At 40.4% G+C, this 13,409-nt stretch overlaps 2 protein-coding genes across 3 annotated transcripts in view; both read left to right on the forward strand.

The window, feature by feature from the left end:
• Nucleotides 1–2,758, forward strand: part of LOC120517406 (WD repeat-containing protein on Y chromosome) — a 96,965-nt gene extending 94,207 nt beyond the window's left edge. For both annotated transcript variants that reach the window (XM_039739722.1, XM_039739721.1), the window contains one exon: nt 2,057–2,758. In XM_039739722.1, the coding sequence (XP_039595656.1) occupies nt 2,057–2,257 (201 nt within the window). In that variant the 3' untranslated portion in view covers nt 2,258–2,758. The remainder of the gene's footprint in view (nt 1–2,056) is intronic.
• An 8,778-nt stretch (nt 2,759–11,536) lies between these two features.
• The window catches only part of fam20a (FAM20A golgi associated secretory pathway pseudokinase), a 36,890-nt gene continuing 35,017 nt past the window's right edge, over nt 11,537–13,409 (forward strand). Inside the window, exon 1 of the mRNA XM_039739723.1 lies at nt 11,537–12,107. Within this exon, the coding sequence (XP_039595657.1) occupies nt 11,719–12,107 (389 nt within the window). The 5' untranslated portion in view covers nt 11,537–11,718. The remainder of the gene's footprint in view (nt 12,108–13,409) is intronic.

Genomic DNA, 13,409 nt, shown 5'->3' on the forward strand with positions numbered 1-13,409 from the left:
GAATGCAGAAAACCTAACACTTGTGTCTTTCTGGGTGAAGTTCATATCAGAAGGCAGTATGGCACAAGGTTGATGGCTGAATGCCCACCACAGGATTTCTCAAGTCACTCCACTAATCAGTGCTCACATTGAACACAACTTCCCACATACAGTTTGAAAGTCATTTTGGATTGAAGTATAACAAATTAAAACATAATAGTCAAAGATTAGGTTGTTAGGAGCATGGCGGCTGCTGCACTCTGAATATGAAGAACTCTGTCTTTTGTCTGTCAGCCTTCACTCACCACGACGTAATATATAATAAAAGACGTATTTTGTTTTTTTGGCCAACTTGTCATCATTCTGTCTAACTTCACACCGCCTGATTCATTAACCATGAGTTACATCCCCAAACTGTGAATTAGCCTTTCCTCCTGGCATTTTGTGGGTTTCAAAAGCTTCAAGCAGGATAACCACAAACAGCAAAGCTAGTCCAGAAGCAATACCCGCTTATTGAACAAAGGCACAGCAAGCGTGTCAGACCTTGTTTCTGAAAGAATCAGTCCTCATCAGTTAATGACCAGTCTCTGCACAGATTAGGGTTTTGGAAAGGAGCATTTATGTACTGTCTATCAAAACCTTTAAATATGGAGGAGCTTCTGCACCTGGTCTTCTGTGTTTCCCCTCCTGTTAATTTTTAGTTGCTTACTCTCTATGTTACCTTTAAATGTCCCATATCTCTGTAATAAGTAGGTTCAAAAATTAATCATGGACGGTATAGTGAAGAAATGAGAGCATGATCAATTAAACAATCAGTCCTTGTTTATTACAGCATGTTTAACAGTCAGCCATATCAAAATGTAAAGGTTGGACCTTATTTGGTAGCACTGAGCATAAAGTAAGAGCTAACCCTGGATGGGGCACCAGTACATCACAGGGTACACACCACACTCACTGTACAGGCCAAATATTGAGATGCCAGTTAATATAACCTGTACTTCTCTGGAAGGTGAAATGGAAATAAGAGCACCTGGGCAGGACCCACAAAGGCAAGGAGAAAACATGCATGACTCCACATAGGCTGCGATTAAGGCCTGGGATTAGTGTATGTTTTGAACTTCTAACAGCAGCTCGTCATTTTTTAGGCCTGTATAGGCTGCAGCCTGTGGACAGTAGCTTGGGACTGGCTGATTTGGGGTGAGAATCTTTTGGCAGGCCAGTGTAGGCCCTATCCCACTTTATTATCTCCTGCAGGTCTCACACATCTGTTTCTCCACGTTTGTGAATCCCGCACAAAAGTCAAATCATTCACAACAATTTTTACAGTGTTTCATACTTTAGTTAATCGAGTTACATGCCTTCATGCTATATACTAATTTCTTATACTAACTAATACATTATAGTTAAAATCTATGCATCCATATTTAAACCCATTTATCCAGTTCAGTGTCTGGGGAGCGAGTGTCTAAAACAGGAGTAATCCCTGACCAAAAGGCCAGTATCACAGAGAACACTTCCATACATGCCCATAATTCACTCACAGAGGCCATGCTACAGATCCCAATTCTCTTAATCTGCATGTCTTTAGAATATGGGAGAAAATACAGAGAACTTGAAGAAAAACAAAACACACAGACACAGGAAGAATGTGCAGACCCACTAGTAGAAGAATATGTGTAACTTTAGCCAGTTATTGATAAGTCTGGTCATAGTGTAAATCTTTGTGAGCAAGACTGTTCACATTCTGTAGCTTTCCTCTTTAATTGATAACATTACTTACTGTCAATCTCAATCTCTTAAAAAACTCACTTTTTACGGCTGTGGGGCATGTTTGGTAATTAAAGGTATGAAAGTGTAATACTGATGTTTTGCCTGAGGGCTATACATGCAGGGCCTGCCATGGGTTAATGTGGCTTGAACTATAAAAAACACCCGTAACAATCATAAATGAAATTCACTAATTCAGAATTTGATTCAGGGTTTGCATAATTAAAATATAAATTACAAAAATGTAAGTGTCTGATAGATTGTGCTTTACAAACTGGGTGATAATTTTGCACCTCTCGCTGTGTTCTAGGATATGCAGGAATTTATCCTGCCCAATGACCTACCCGGAAGCAATTGGATGTCAAGCCATGAATTCAAACAACTTGTAGAACCCCATACTCCAGAAGCCCAATCTTTGGAACGTGATGAGCAAAGTGAAATGAAAAACCGGCATATGGCCTCAGCAAAGGACTGTTTCCTTCCACCCATTGGGCTGAAGAATGATCCTTAGCAGTGAACTTTGGTTCCTCATAACTGCTCTGGATTACCAAATCATATGGGTGTGTGCATGACAGAAATAAAAGACAGGCAAAGGGTTAAAGTGAGTCTCCCTCTGAAAAAGCAAAAAGTGAACCAAGGCTCACAAGGCAATTCTAATAAAAGAAGCCATTATGACAACATTCCTTTACTAGCTTGATTTAATACAAATTTAGGAGAGCTTGACCACAAAAGGGACTTCAGCTCAAATGCTCACGAACTGGCATGAAGGAGACAATTGCTTGCCAAAAAAATTAAAATTCAGTGTCCTTAAGTAAAAGGAGGCTGCACAAGTTGAGAAGATGATGAAAATACAAAGTGATTTTTGGACCATGGTGAGCCTTGAATGCCAATAGAAATGCAAATTCAAATCATCTCTGCTAAGTCATTTGAAAAAAAAAATCCTAAACTCATCATCTGTTCTCTGTATAGCACATTTAAAGCTTTCATGTGATACCAATATAATATGAAACAATTCAATAAAATAATGTGTAAATTTCAATGAAATGATGGCATTTCTTCCACTGCTGGTGCACTCAACACATGAATGTGTAGAAGACATCCAGGGTCTTCTACTTTGCACTTGATGGTCACTTTATCAGGTCCAATCTGAATGCTGCATACAGTATATCGAGCTGCAGCTATAACCAGGGGGTTAAGCTGTAGTTGGACCAAACATTAGAAAGGCCGACACTTGTCCTAAGGGACTGTGACTGGAGCATGATTGTTTTTGCAGCTCTACTCTTGAGATTTCCACACACCGCAGTCTCAAGAGTTTTCACAGAATGGTGAAGTAAACAAAAAGCCTTCAGTGAGTGTCAGTTTTTCTAATGCGAAAAGACAAGAGTTAAATTGCTAGTCATATTGAGGCTAAAAGAAAGGCTACCAATCCTCAGCTAACCGCTATTTACAACAGGACCTACCTCAGAACACACAATGTGTCTGACCTTGAAAAGGGTGGCCTGTGGCAACAGAAAACCTTACTGGGGTCCACTTCAGTCAGTAAAGGGTACAACAGGTATGTGCTCACCAAAACTGGTTGACTGAAGATTTGGAAAATGTTGCCTGGAGTGATGAATCTCAGTTGGCGCTGTGACATGCAGATGGTAGGGTTAGAATCTGATGTGGACTGCATGAATCCACAGGTTCGCTCTGCCATGTCTCAACAGTATGGTTTAGCATAATTCATTAATTTATACTGTAGCATGTTCAATAATAATAGATTTCTTGCTTAATTGATCTTTAACCCAGTATGGAGCAGTGTATTTAGACTTGATACATTTGTGTGTTTTATATGTTGGAAGCAGATTGATAAATGAAACATTCAAAGTTATACTTTTTATTCCCCTCAGCACACATCTCAATTTATTTTAGTGAGCTGAGGTTTAGTAAGGCTAAAGCCCTCCTTAGGAGCAGAGATTAGATGAGGCTGAATGAATGCATGTTAACCAAAAGGCTCAACATTTTGCACAATCAACTGCTTTGAACCTTTAACTTGCTTCATTTCTTGTTTATTTTTTAATGTTTGTTTAATAGCAGAGTGCTCTATGGACTCTGGTGTTTGCTGGGTTTGTGAGGTGGGGGAATTTCACTTTTGATCCTTTGTAAATTGAGGGAATTCAGGCAGTAGCTTTATCAGACTATTTATCTCCATTGGTATAGTTTGATAAATATTCCAACCCTTGGACATGTTCGCTGGTGGCTCATTTTCTACAGTTTTCTGAATGACCTTTCTAAGTCTGTTTGAAGAACACGTGACTTGTCATCAAGAGACTAATCCATTTGAATTTTCCCAATAAAAACATTGGTCTCATTGTTTGAAAAATGTATTCTCATTTAATGAACCAAAATTTAGCAACACCACATGACAAACTAAGTGATCAAGTCCAATCAATCAACTAAACCTTATTTTATACAGCAACTTTAATAGGGAGCATTAGATACAACGAAAATAAGGGATTACAATCAACTGATTTATATGCTCTCCTGTAAGCATCTCAATCAGTCACACACTCATTATTTTATAGAGAAAACTTCAAAGCGCCATTAAACATCAGGCAAATAAGACCATCAAATCCAGTTAGCAGTCTTTTCTCTTTCGTTATGTATCTGGCTTGGCCCCATGTTTTTCTCTGCATGTTCTCCCCGTGTTCATGTAAAATGTCTTCCACATGCTTAATATTCTGCTCCTGCTATACATAGTTTACAAAGTTTGATGTACAGCTAAACAAGGTGACAAGAATGGAAGGGTCCAGTGCTGATGTAAAATGAACAGACTTTACTTAAATAGCTTGAACCAACATTGTGAAAAATAAATGCTTTCTGTGGTTCAGTGGAGGCTCAGAATTACGATTGTGTTGTTGAAGAAGGCACTGCAATGCTATGACACTCTAGCTTTCCTCCCGTATATTTAGAAAAATACTGGTTAGTTTGATTTGCCCTGTGTGAATGAGCCACCCAGGGCCAGCTCCACCTAGGACCTCCGTGATAGGCTCGAGCCCCTTGTGACCTCATATTCAGTTACATGGATTTGAAAATATTATGTTACAAACTTTTGGCCAATTAATACTGTTTAAGTCAACTTTCATAGCCTCACAACTCTATAATGAACAGAGCTGGTGGGTTGGAAAATGAACGGACCTTACATTGTGAGCACCAACCCAAAGCAAAAAACAGATTGTGACCAATCAATCAATCATTCAATCAATCAATTTACATAGGTAACACCACTGTGAAGCAGGGGCTAAAGCTTACTTAGAAGCATTGGCAATAAAGCAGAAATCAATTACCAGGACACCATGGCACACATCCATACATACTCATACAGGGCCATATTAGAGATTAGATAGTTAGTTTGACTGGGAAACTGAACTACCAAGAAAAAAAACACAGGTATTGAGGCAACATGTAGGGAGAGTGACCAGGCCTGGATTGAAATCCAGTCTCCTGGAGCTGTGAGGCAGCAATTCTGACCATTGTACCACCAAATCACACTAAATAAAACACTTTTATATGGTGCCTTTCACGAGAAGAATTCAGAATGAAAGCATAACATTCTAAAATCTGCTTAATTAAATTCAAAGTCGGAGCTTATCATGCAAATGTATAAGATGAAATACAGTAATGCTGGTTAGAGTCTGGAGTAAATAATGCACTGCACGCACCCATTAAATCAAAGACTGCTGCTCAGAGAATGTCTCAGTGTGACATTTTGTACCAGATGTTCTGTTTGAAGGGTCATGACCCCCCAGTTGAATCATAAAACTTTGTACTAAAGGGTCACATTCACCGCAGTGAGCCTTTAGTAAATAATTCTGCTGATAAGCGAGTTACTGAGGGGCTAAAGGATAGGACTCCCAAAAAAAAAAACCACAAAAACGCAGTCCGATTCCATTCCCCATCCCTCTCTATCCTTTGTTTTGCAGTTAGGCCTATGGGAATGAAAACATTTCTTTCACAAAAGAGACATCTGATCTAACTAAATGGCAATTCACAAACATATGACCTATAAAAACTGTTCACAATATTACATTCAAGATGTGTGAGTGCCACGCTGGCAGCGATTAGTGTTCACACCTTTTGAATTCAGGTCCAGTGCCTATCTGTGTGAATTTTGCATGTTCGCCCTCATCTTATATTCATGTTGGTTTGGTTAATTGACCCTGAATGTATAAGAGTAGGGTGACTGACACCCATCTAGGGTTTGTTCCAGGATTGGTTCTGGCTCCCATCACACTAAACTAGATTAAACAGAACTCACAAAACTTAATGGATAATTCATGTAGTTTGTAAAACCAGTCTTGGAGAGGACACACATGTACTTTATGTAAAGACACTAGTTGGTTCCTGCTTTGAGTCCCTTACTGCACACACAAATTTTAGCAAAATCCTACACAGTAAGCCATAGATGAAACTAGAGCAAAAATAGGAAAGGAGGTATTTAGTAAAGATTTGTAAAATGAAATTAAAGAGGGACAAGCAGAAACTGCTGCCAGGCAAATGTAAAAAATTACAAGGTGGCTGGGTGCCAGAGGGCAGAGTTTTGGGGTTGCGATTTCATTATTTAGTGGTGTTAGCAGCATGGCACTGTGCCAGGAGAGCTTTAGGGCCAATGTCTGGCAGAGTTCCAGCCCAAGGGGGGAAGAAGGTGTAAGGGATTATTATCCTGCTCAGTTCTGATGGATAAGAGAACAAAATTAAGGGCGGTTGTTTTGAGGATTAATGCTTATTACAAGCACAACTGCAAAGCAAATGAGCAGATCCAAATCACCTTTCACTGCTAACGATATCATAAAGATAAAAAGAACATTATACTAATCCTTGCATCTGTTTTCCAAACCCACTTTTTTATCCTGGCTGTCTGGAGCTAGAGCAAACTCTGGTATCATCATGTGGAAGAGTCCAACAATGAGCAGGACACAAGTCCATCACAGAAATACACAAATGTCATACTGATGGCAAACAAATACAGGCAGTAGCACTGGCCATCCATCACCTTGCTGCCACAGAGCAAAGCCAGTTTTTATTTAATCCAAATAGAACTCAAAAAGGACAGCATTTTAGTTCAGTGGTTAACACTGCTGCATCATGAATCCAGTGTTCTGTTCAATCCCACACCTAGTTACCCTGGGCATGTATTGTAATGTTTCCAGTGGTCTATGTGGATTTTTCTCCTCGTGTTAGGTTAATGATTCTTAGTTGACCTGTTGTGGATATGTGCATGAGTGTGCCCCGGTGTATGAGCTGGCAACCAGTCCAGTGTTGTCATGCTATCTATCCCTGTGATCTTGAATTGGATTAAGAAGTTTCAGAAATTTAGTATAACCTTGTTACATTGTCTGACATCTAAGCAGTATCACATTCCATCAATCTTCTTGAATATAGTACTTTCACATGTACCAACTCGAGCCATTTTACACAGTAAGTAAGCATTTTAAAAGCCCTCTTCTGAGTAGCCACCAGCTAGTGCTCACTATCTTACATGGTATTTTTTGACAGATAGATTTCTGAGAGTCTTTCAGCTGTGTGCATTTGGGTGGAGGCCAGGGAGTCCTTCATATGATGGGCAGGCCGGGGTATGAATATGCAAAGGGTAGTCGTTGGCTTGCTGGTATGGTATCAGTATGGCTTGGCACAGGAATTCCCGTTAGGCACTTCTACTTGATATCCACTGATAAAGGAGAGCTCCAGCTCATTTCTAAAGTTTTTCTCCCCTTTGTAGGATGCTCACATGACGTAACAGTGTTTTAAGTTGAGTTAAGTGATATCTTAGATGAAAGGTGTGAAAATAATTGGGTGCCGAGTCTTTTTTCTTGGGATTTATGTTTCAGGCATAATTACCCACATATGGATTGCCACCTGAATGCGAGAAATTGCCACTCCTGAAGTTGTACAATACTAAATATACAAACAGCCTGCAAGGTCACTATATTTAACCTTCCTGAGGCCCACCCACATGGTGGTAAATAAGACTTCTAATTGTAAGTTATAAAGTGAAGCAGCCAGGATAACAAGCACATCATTTCACTGTACATCCAGGGTAGAGGTTTTCTCACTATGGGCCTTTAAAACATGACGAAAAAATGATTCTGTAATTGGTATCATTGGCAAAGTAAATCATGCAACTCTTTCTCCTCTTCCTCCAGGAATGCCTACTGCCCCTATGAACTTGTATCATAGACCAGGTCATACGATATGGCGCCTTGGCATCACTTCTGCTAGTGGTCAGGCTCCTGCAAATCCAGTCAAGATCATTCATGGATGGCTAACTAACACATAAATGTGCTTTTTCAAGGATCTGTGGGTTACAGATTCAAGGCTGTGGTCTAATACCATCTGTTTGTGGAAGGCGCTGATGGTTCTTTTTTTTTGCCCAAAAACTAGCTACACTCTGTTCTATGAGAGAACACATAGAGCTGCACTAGATTCGTGGGGGTGTCCACATATTGACTGCCTACTGGCCATCAAACAGTGGATTTAACACATTTTAAAAATGCAATGCCCAACAGGTTCCAAGGAGTTTATTCAGGCAACATAAGGAGCAAAAAGAATCATGAGCAGAATGCCAGTTCATACGCATACTGCACAAATTTACAACTTAAGAGGCAAAATGCTGGAATATCAGAGGGAATAGGATTAGACAGACAGATACTTTATTAATCCCAAGGGGAAATTCAGTTTTTTTTTTTTTTTTTAAAATTGTTTATAAACCCAACAACCTTATCCTACTGGGGAAGACCCCTGTGGTCAGCCAAAAAAGCGGTGGCTTGACCAACTCAAGGAAGACACTGAACATCAAAATGAGGATGCACTGGACCAAAACAAGTGGAAAGTGACGTGCAAGATAGCCAATCAAGCAACAATGTGAGACAAATGCTGGGGAAGTACTAAAACAAGTTAGAGGACCTTAAGACCCCAAATCCACTGTGTAATGGTATACAACCTAATTGATCTGATAAAGAATGTATGTAGTCCCTTAAGAGATGACTGATAAACCTACTGCATTATTTGAGCTTTGATAATATCCATCCATCTTTCTAAACTTCTTATGTAGTTCAGGGTCCCAACAGCATTAACTTTACTGCTGGGAAGAAACCAAGGTGTGAAATGCAGGTGGGGACTGAGGCCACTGATTAACTTTTTAGACTTTGAATATCTGAAAACCAAAGTTGTGGGAGAGTCCCTGAAAAACATTTTTAAAAACATGTTGTGGTGCTATTCACAGGCTGGGTAGGCGAGGCAGCTGACTGCAAGCGCTTCACAGGCTGGGTGAGGTTTAATGAAAATGTGTACTTTGACAAGTCTGGGGAGGTTTCGAGAAAGAAAGTGGGGACTTTCAGGGAAAAACAAACAGGAGTCCCATGAGCCCTGTCTTAGTGATGCTAAAGAGTGAGATGGCGTGTAACAGAAACTGATTGAGACTGCCAACAGCAACAATATTCATATTGCAGAGAAGCACCGCTATACCATCAAAATGTTTGGTTTCTGCCTTCCATGCTCTTAACTAAACTGGAGCTGCAGTGCTGGTCTTTGGCAAGGTGGTACATAGAAAATTAGCATGCAATTGTCCACTTCATGCTGGTTAAGATATTTTAGCATTGCACACACATCTAAGTTTGTACATGTCATGAAAAGTGTGTGGAGGTCAAAAGTATGAGGAGATACAGGCTTTTATTAGTAGATCTATGTGAGATGTGAATTATTAACTTATACATGTCCTAACTGATAGTGCTCTCCTTAGACATAGAAATAACTGCGTATTCCTCAGTGCCAGTGTATGATTTTAGTATTCAGTCAACACTGGAGAACAAATGCGATCCCCGTTACTTGCAATGAGGAACTTTGTATACTGCAACAAACCCTGGCTGTGTTGCCAGTCAGTTGCAGAGCACACTCTCTTACAGGCACACATTCACTTCATTTATAATTTCTAATTAACCTAACCTTGAGATCTGAAGGAAAAGCTTAAACTGGCTTGGAGAAAACATCTAAGCAGAGGGGCAAGTATTCTATCTTTAATAATATTAAATCACATCAAGTCTGACGGTTCAGAACCAACAGTGCACCTCCTCTAAATGTTGCATTAATGATTAATGACTACACAAGGAGTCAATGAGGTCACAGAAGGCAACCACCACAATTTGGAGGCATCCATTTACTGGACTGCAATTAATTCAAATTTGTATTGGACAATTTACAAGAGTTCAGCATCATTTTATAAAGAACTATTCTGATTGACGTGCATGACAATGAACACCTGGAAAGACGACCTGATGCCTGAGTTGGTGGGATTAGGGTGGGCATTGTCTTCAATGGTGATTATATAGGAATATAGTAATATAGGATAAGAAGAAAAAAAGGGTTACTTTTGCCCTAAATTACAAAATTGCTTTTACAAAAAAAAAAAAAAAAACACAAAATTTCATCCAGCCATCCATCTATTTTGTAACCGGATTATTCAGTTCAAAGTCACAGGGCCAACGACGAGTGTGCCTCTAATTTTTCTGTCGTCACTTTGAACAAGGGCAGCATTCAGATGTGTTCCATTATTAACAGAAGAGCTCCAAACTCAGAAAATCAAGAAGACCCTGTGACCCCAGCACCCCCATCAAATCATACCACTCACCTTCAGTGCCTTTAGTTGGCAGGGGCTGTCATTTCTAAATTAAAAGCGGGTTAAGCTCCCAGCTTTTCGAGGCACTTTGTTTTAAAAGTACAGTTTCAGATTTCACAGATAGCCATCTCGAAATATCTTAAATTAAACTACTTGTCTCCTATTGATATGCTATTGGGCTTTTAGACATACATTTAAGAATTTTTTTTGTCTTCTAAAAAAGATCCTTTTACAAAAAAAAAAAAAATCCTCAGACCGCAAGATGAACTATAATTTCTAGCTCCAGTGTATGCTCATGACCCTTTTTATTTTTCTAGTGTTTGGCAATTTTTAGAAAAAAATGAGAGAAAGCATTTCCTGCAATGAAAAGTAAAAATACTGTGTAATGCAATATCACTTAAGCAAACGAGCTATGGATTAAGGCTCAGTATTGTCTTCTTGTGTACACTGAAACTGAAGGGTGCTATATAGAATAATGGTTGATGGGTTTGGCTTTAAAAGCTCCTGAGCGGCACTTTCGTCTCGTCATTTGCTCTTTGAGAATTCCTGTGATCTGTATAAGGACAATATTATTCCTTCATGTTGTAATAGAAGACTCAAGGAGGTTGGCATCAGGAGCAGTTAAAGTATCTGCTCCACACCACAGCCGTTTCGGAGAGGGGGCAACAGACCAACCTAGGTGAAACAAGAAAATGGCTGTTAAACTGACAGACAGAGACAGAGAAAGAAAGAGGGGGGGGGATGATATTGGGACTTCTTTATCAATCCATCTGAATCTACATTCTAACATGCTTATCCAGTTCAGGGTCGTATGAAGCTGGAGTCTTTATCAGCAGCATCCAGGCATGATACAGAAACCAGGTTAAACAGGGAAAACAAGTCAGTTAAAGAGCATTGGGCAAAAGTTACAAACTTTTTTAAACATATGATTTATGAGACTGGCAGCAGAAACTTGGTAAGAAAAATGGCAGACAAGAGGTCTTGTCTGGTTTGTCCCGTTTCTCTGTCCCTTCTGCTCAGCAGCACAGGCGTACTTCATGTGGCCGCCTGCCTGTGGTTTCCTTTACTATAGAGCAGCAAGTCTTTTCCAGATTTTTGTTGTTATTCCTTTGACGAGTCTCTCTCTGATGTCACCATTGGGAGGGGGTGGGGTGGGGGAGGAGGGTGCTGCCTCGACATGGAAAAGGGAAGGTGCAGTTGGAATGCTGCCGAGGAGAAGTTAAACAGAGCTGCTTCTGCCTGTCAGGGCACACAAGCTGGATGGCAGCACAGGAGTCCTGACACGAGGGATAGCGGTGAGAATCCAGCTGGCACTCTCAAGCATGTGGATGAGACGGGACCGGCTGCTGGTGACTGGTGTCCTAGCTGCCATCTTCACTGCTGACCTGTACTTCAACATCATGCCCAAAGTTCAGAAGATGTACTTCCGAGATGAGTGCGCCTGTCCCAACTCCAGTGCTGCTGGCACATTCCCGAGCCACCGTCCTCCTCCTCCTCCACTGGCTCCCTGGCAGCCCTCCTCAGTGGGCTCCTACATCTCAAGGCTGAACCAAAGTACAAGCAGTCCAGCAGAGAATGGATCCAAACTGGAGCACCTTTTTGCTCATCCTCTGTACAACATTGGGACCCTGCAGCTGAGCCCAGAGGAATTCCTTCTACAGAAAGAGGACGCTGAGAGCTACTATAAGAAAAAGCTGTCAAGGTGGAACAGGTAAGGATGAGCTAGGGGCAAGCAGGTCAGATGGGACTCTGGCTTCTTCTCCATCCTTCTAATTGGCCTTTATTTTATAGGCAAAGCAGGCACTGAAAACTGTATACCAAACTGAGCCTCAGCTAAAAAAGAAAATGCACAGACATGGTTGAATTATATTAAAATAAAAAAAGAAATGAAGTTCATTTGGAAAAATGCTATAAATCAACCTCTGAATACCTAGAGGGAATTTAATATGTAAGTGCGTGGGAATGAAGAGTACCGGCATTGCCAAGCTAAAGGAAAAGTTGGCGGCTTTGCTTAGTGCGGCCTGATCACTAGCCAGTGATACCTAAGGGGATTCTGCAATGAGGAATAGCGTCCTTCATGAAAATTAAATATGCTCAGGGCAAATACCAGAAGTGCAGACAAGACAGTCACATTTGTCTCTGTTTACAATTTGACTGCAGGTGATATTAATTACTTACCTACTTTAATGAGCTTAGTACAAACGCTTTCCTCCCGCATTGCAAAGACGTGTGTATTATGTTATTTGGCAGTTCTTAATCGGCACTGTGCTGTGCAATGGACCAACATCTCATCAAGGACTGGCACTTGCTTTGGGTGTGATGCTTTGGGGGCGGGGATGGGCTCTGCTCCCCTAAACTGGATTAAGCATGCCATGTTAGGAAATGGATAGAATGTTGGATGGATGAATAGATACACAAAATCTTTTAATATTTTGCCATTCAATTTCTATTGAATAAAGCTCGATTTTGTGAAGTTTAAAAACAAACACTAGATGCAACATTAAGCTGGATGAGAATGTTAGACAACGGGTGAATGGATGAGTGGAAAGAAAAATGGATTGAAGTATGGGATACAAAACAAACATCAATGTAAGCCAACAACTTGGCATGCGACAATAACAAAAAACAGGGCCAGAAGGTACACAAAGTACAATTAAAACAACTGGGGAAAAGAGGCAGGCAGACTACTCGATAGGATTATTAACCCTTTCATTCAGATTTGCCCTATTTTCTGACTACTTCCTGTACATTAACCTGTCCATTTTCTGAATCCTGCTGTTTTTGCATGGGGAGTCTTCCCACCGATAAAAAACTGGAGCCAGCCTTGAATGGGATGCCAATGCATTGCAGGGCACACACCTACAGTTCCATGCTTGCAGGCAGCTCTCAGCCAGGTTACACATTGTAGAAATGTGCCAGTCACAGTACTGGCCCTGTAAAGTAAATTACGATGCTGTTTGCTATAGAAAGCTAATTTATTTATAAAAAAAATAAAAAAATAAAAAAAAACAAG

Source organism: Polypterus senegalus, chromosome 17 (assembly GCF_016835505.1).
Source record: "Polypterus senegalus isolate Bchr_013 chromosome 17, ASM1683550v1, whole genome shotgun sequence".
Classification (NCBI taxonomy): Eukaryota; Metazoa; Chordata; class Cladistia; order Polypteriformes; family Polypteridae; genus Polypterus; species Polypterus senegalus.